The sequence below is a fragment of the Varroa jacobsoni genome, unplaced genomic scaffold, assembly GCF_002532875.2.
Source record: "Varroa jacobsoni isolate VJ856 unplaced genomic scaffold, vjacob_1.0 scaffold_119, whole genome shotgun sequence".
In the NCBI taxonomy this organism is placed as follows: Eukaryota; Metazoa; Arthropoda; class Arachnida; order Mesostigmata; family Varroidae; genus Varroa; species Varroa jacobsoni.
The window spans coordinates 57,007-63,148 of NW_019213021.1; the positions used below are offsets into that span (position 1 = coordinate 57,007).

Consider the following 6,142-nt stretch of genomic DNA (forward strand, 5'->3'; position numbering starts at 1 on the left):
ATGAGAAACTATAGCGTAGCGAAACTTTGTTCATAAGCTATGCCAGTTTTTTTCCAGAACAAAATAACAACGCGACTTGAAGGAGAAGGGTATGTTCTTGTCGAAATTTAAGCACATAAGGTCTTAATGAAAACTACCTAGGCTAAAAGAAGCAATTTTACGAATAGTATCTGAAGAGAATGTATGCAGGATGCACAGCTTTCGAGTAGAATTGTTTGGAGCGAACAGTCTATATTCAAACTAAGTGGCACAATTAGTCGACATAATTGTACTTACTAAACAGCTATAAATCTACATGTTACGCGAAAACACCATATAAATTGGACCTTTTTTTAATGCCTGGAACCAGTTACTTGAATTGACTGGTAGAACCTGTTTGACCACGCACTCGGGGGAGCTTTGGTGTAAATAGCAAATTTTATTTTCAACAGGACGGGGCGCTCGCACAACATCACCTTTATGTAGGAACGTGTGTTGAATCTTTCAACACATAATTCGGACAAAAAGTTCTATTGAATAGCATTTAAGGGTGTGGGCAAGCATATCCCACTACCGGTTTACTTCAAGAAGGCATAAGTAGAAAAATTACATCTAAGGCTGCCAGAGCTGAGGAAAAGAATACCTCTAACGCATATGAAAAACCATCGAATCTTGAATAATTCCAAAATAAGAACAGCCTTACACAATGATCTCATGTTGCTCGCTTAAATAATCTGAGACTAACTCGGTCAAGAGCTCTAAACCTACGCTCTGATATACTATCTAATATCTTTGACTATTTACAGGAACGATTATGTGAAGATAGTAGTTAAAACTATTTTGTTTCTCGGACAGTAATAAAATAATAATTTGGAGACCTACTGTCTCACGCATGACGCTTCGAGGTTTCCTTAAGATCTTTTAGTGGGCAAGGGTTACATTCCATTGGTGAATAGAATTTAGGAAGGTTTGCCAAAAAATGGCATCTGGGACCTAGACGAAGTTCACAGCTCTACCCAGCCGTCTGAGATTAATTATGAACATCTGTAAAAGGAAAACCAACGACAGATAACTCAAGAACCGGATAAACAGGCGGGCGTCATCCACAGGACTATTGTTTACCACTTGAGTCTTTTGATTTTACATAGAAACTTTGAGCTTAGTTACCTCATGAACTCTCTGAATCAAAAAGGGAATTACAGCTTGACGTTGGATGTTAACATCTCATCCAATATCGAGTGTGACGTGGCCACAATAACCAATACTTGCACAGAATCGTCACTAATTGTAACAAATAATGTCTGCACGTCAACATAAACGAAAGATCGAAACAGGTCGCTCCAAAAATGAAGCCAAGGGCCAAGGTCCAGTCAAATCCACATTCAAAAAAGGTTATGTGGGACTGTAAGGATCTGATTCACTGGGAATCGGTTTCTACAAGCCAGGTAGTTGGTCGGCCCACTTGTTAAGCCTAGTTGTATCGAGTCAACCAGGCGATTCAACATCAAAAAAACTCAACAAACAAGGTCAAATGATCCTGCTGAATGATAACGTAAAACCACATACGTAAAAGGTCTGCAAAGTTGCCCTTTTGGATCTCGAATGGAAGGTTTTATTGTATTCCTCATACTCTACAGTCTTGCGTCGACGGATTCTTACCTTTTCCGTTCATCGGACAATCATTCTCATAGCTTTACCTTCGACGCGAGTCAGCAACTCGAAATATGGTCGGAGGACATCTTGGAGACAAAGCCCGCTATCCTCTAACAAGAAAGCACATATTATCCGATAGAAAGATGAGAGAACGTCGTAAGCGATAACATGACTTATTTTCACAAGAATAAATGACGTGGTGTTTTCAAAACGAACAAAACACAAGCCTTTCTTTTAATCGAATACAATGTTTGTACTACTCATTACAAAACTCGGAAACAGTTCTGTGCCTGAAGCAGAGCTTCCAATTAGCATAAAACGTTTAGATATTTGGCCTGCGATGGGCCTTGTCCTTCAGCGTAGGGCTGCTGGTATCTACCTGACAATAAATTTCACTAATGTAAAGCAGTTAGGTCCGTGTTTATGAGCATTCGCAGATTACGAGAACATAATAATTAGAGTAGTATGACGCACGAGATACGTTTTGTCAAGGATTTTCTGAAGCCCTGGCAGCTAAAGAAGGCCGTGAACGGTTTTCACTCCGGCAGTAGTTTTTTTGTGTATATACGCCGGTCCCCTTTTGGAACTGAGACCTCAAATACGTTACTGCAGAGTCCACGAGGATTTCCTTGATTACTACAGTTTGTCTCGTTCTTATGCCGCGGACGCCGATTAAGGAGGCATACACAGATAAACAGTAATGTTGGCTTCGCCGTTTAGCACAGCAAAAACCCCATCTGTTTGGTGCCGCCATGCTGGACTACGTTTCAAGACGGAAAACACAGAAGGGAAGACGTACAGACGCTTGTGCTGTTTGATGACTACAGGATTTTATTTGTGGTGTGTCTATAACTGATACTCTGAGTGGCTTATGCGTTGCGGCGGATGTGCTTGAACAGATAAAATAGGTACCCATACATTTAGATGATTAATACATTTCACTCAAAGACAAGTAGTATTTTTCACAACTTTTGTTACGAAAGCATCAAATAAATAAATAAAAAGTAATACTGCCTCGAATTAAAATTAGTATGCCTAACAAAATTCCAGTTATCAGGTTAGAAGCTCAATGTAAATAATATTTGTGGGCATGATCAACAAACCGTGTGGCTATGCTCGTCGGCGTCGCTTGTATGCGTGCTCAATAAGAGCGTCAACATAAGTGCTAGCTGGAACCAAAGCCTTGGCCTGCGTGCACTACCGGGAGCCCGTCCAATCTGAACCTGATCCGACATCATCTAGATCTGCTTGCAACTTCGCCCTGCAAATGAATGTAGTACGTTTAGCATAAGCAAAACAACTAACTAAGAACAGACCAATTTAGAGAATGGAGGCTAGAGCTGAAGCAACTGGTAGCTCAACTCATATCTTTGCTTCCTAATTTTAATTTACAGTTATGCGCCCCACTGTCATTTGAAAAAATTTTTGTACGCAAATGTATGAGGTAATATTGACTTATAGACACACCATCATAGAAATGTTACTAAATAGTAGTAAACTAAGCTGCACTTTTTTTCTTGAAGTTTGTCCAAATATGAACCGAAGACGAAGGTCACCAACTTCTATGTCGATAAAAGGAAACATTAATGTTTTGCCTTATTTTGTAATCGGCTGAGTAAAGGCCATAAGCGTTCATTTGCATCGATACCTTTAGAACTCATATGAGAAATTCGTGAAAAATCAACATGTGCAGAAAAAGGATTTCTGCGTTAACATGATGGGCTATCATGTAACTGCTCGCCTTTTGTGAAATGTAAAATGATACTTGTGGGACTTGTCCATCCACTAAAAATAAACGTTTTGATTGCTCTAAAACTAGCAATTTTGCTTTTTTTTCCTAGAAATTTGCTGTAATCATTTTATAAGCTTACATTGTAATAGATGAATGATACCTGAGCAATGAAACTAGTGCAGCCCAAGGAAGCGCGCCGTCCAAAGACCTAGCTCATGCTTGTCTCGAAATCCTGTATATTGTGGATGCAAATTTTGAGCCGTATGTTTAAAACTACTGCGAATGAAATACTGCGATGTATGAGTAGAAAATATATTGCAATAGGAAAAAAGTCACTTCCGATGTGTGCCCACATATATTGTACATACAGTTAGTACTGAAGCTGGTTTCGCGTTAGATAAACAAATTAACAGTTAACAGTTAATGAAGCTATACCAGCCATTAAAGTAGGAAATGCCGGAAGGTTGAACCGATTGATCGTATACTAATAGCATACAGGATACGCAGATAACCGACAGATCGGTCTCTTAATTTTGTTCATAACATCCTATTGCAACATAATATAAAACAACATATAATAGATATGCAAACACAGGCGATTTTTTGAGCAAAATATATTGTTTTTTTTTCCGGAATTGCCTGCGTTGAGGACCTCCGCATCGAAACACTCTTTATGCCTTTGCCCTTGCTTCTCGTTAAATGAAATTGACAAAACGACAAGCAGAGTTAATCGTTTTTGTAATAATAATAATAATAATAATAAGGAACACACTTGCAGGATCCTATAAATTACGTAAGATGTTTGTTAGTTTTTTGTTAAACTGATTTAATTGTAAAGCGTTTTGGTAAGAATGGCAATCGTCAATTTTTCCATTGATTTCTTTGCCAGCTTTAAAACCCAATATCGGCACGCCTAATTTTCTCTTTTGTGTTTATGACGGTGAGGTTTGAAGTATGCGCAAATTTGATTCGTTGATTGAACGCAGGTTAATAATGGCATTCTATGACGTGACAATTTACGTAAATTATAATGATCAGCCCACGTCGGCACAACTTTTAGGCTATCTCACCGTCAATGTGCCCACGTTGCGCAAACAACGTAATCCAACGAGTTCAATATTCGGTTTACACTTCTGGGAGTTGACTAGTGCTTTCGTAAGACACCAAACTTTCACAGTTTATACCAGATACAAAGTTTCATTTATGGTGATCGTACCTCAAGTAATAATTTTACCTAAAATGTTCATAGGTCGTCTACATCTTGGGTTTATGGGAAGTGTATAACGAAGATACAACACTGAACAAAATTAAACTCACATTTATATCAAGACTCAGCGATGGATAAATGGATTCTCAAGTGCTTGAAAGGCAAGAGAATGTAAATATATATATATATATATATTATAAACTTCTATATTAGAAGTTTCAGTTCAGTTGGATCAATATACAAGTAATCACTGCAAGATCTCTGCTTAAACTACTACGGATTTTGAGCGCAGACAGGATTATTTATACTTTTTTGGTTATTACAAAGCCGCTTGTTAACACAAGTATTATTTGGTTTCAGCTGCTCACCCGGTCTTAAAGTACATATGTATATAATACTATACCGCCACCACCTCTGGTACAGACCCTATTTGGCTGGGCTATCCCCGAACCCCCTGACATTCAGGAATCTACTCCTTCGTTAAATACACCACTGTACATATTCATTCACCATTGCCACCATGGTATGCTTGCCACGATCTATCACGGGAATGTTACGGGGTCGCTGCTGAGGCGCAAGGAAGACGAAGAGTGCAGGCGAATTCGGCCGCCTGCGACGGACCTACTACTTCTATCATTTCTAGTGAATAGAAATAGACTTATCGTGGCACAGAACGAGGGCCGCTGTAGCGGTACAAGCAACGAATACTCAGATGGGTGGTAGGCAAACTGCCAATAATCAATGTGCGCGAACCCTGCTACCGTTCAGGAGTGTCTGCACTGAGTTGGGAGGTATATACATTTTTTAGGGTCCATGTGTCCGTGTATGCTGAAAGGAGAACAAAAGCGGAAAAGAATCTTCATATGACCGACTGTGCGGAACGGATGCTACTCCTGTCGACTTGGGTGGGGTATGGATTGACTATGCCGGTTCAAAGCGGTGTCATAATAACGACTCAAAGGGATTATGACTTTCTCGTCAGCAAGTAATGTCGGCAAAGTAAGTAAAAGCGAGATGAAAAGAGTCGCTAGTTCAACAGCAAAACCGATGAGAACTGGCTGGGTCGCTAGGATTGGTCTAGAGAAAAATGAGGCAAAATAGCAACAAATTTATGTTATTTCGTTTAACGCTTGGCCAGTGGAACGCCGGTATGAAAGGGGGGATAGATTTAGGAGAGAGTAAATTTCACTGTTCTTACGTCATCAACGATAGAATAGTGCGCTCCATTTCAAAGGATACTTGATAAAAACAGCTGGCGCTTAGACGATAGCCGTATACCGCGTAAATAACTGGAATATGCTGATAAGATCTGCATGGCTGAATGCTTGTCAAGAGTTAACAAAGTTTATGAACATTAATAATTTCTAACTTGTATCATAAGTTAATCTATGTGAAACGTTGCTAAATACATTCCCTATGGGTTCGTTAGATAAACAGAAAAGTATAATTTTGGATTTGCAATTTAGTACGCTATTATACGGGTAAACAATTACCTATACCAAGAACCTCCTCAAAATTATCCTGCTGAAATGTACTTTCAACGGATAATTTAATAATACTTACTACTATTT

General features: G+C 39.1%; 1 protein-coding gene across 5 annotated transcripts in view; it reads right to left on the reverse strand.

Annotated features, from left to right (window-relative positions):
* The window catches only part of TM9SF3 (transmembrane 9 superfamily protein member 3), a 50,251-nt gene that overhangs the window by 23,082 nt on the left and 21,027 nt on the right, over positions 1-6,142 (reverse strand). For all 5 annotated transcript variants that reach the window (XM_086970975.1, XM_022844202.2, XM_022844218.2 and 2 more), the window contains one exon: positions 2,736-2,893. In XM_086970975.1, coding sequence (XP_086827101.1) covers positions 2,736-2,870 — 135 coding nt within the window. In that variant the 5' untranslated portion in view covers positions 2,871-2,893. The remainder of the gene's footprint in view (positions 1-2,735; positions 2,894-6,142) is intronic.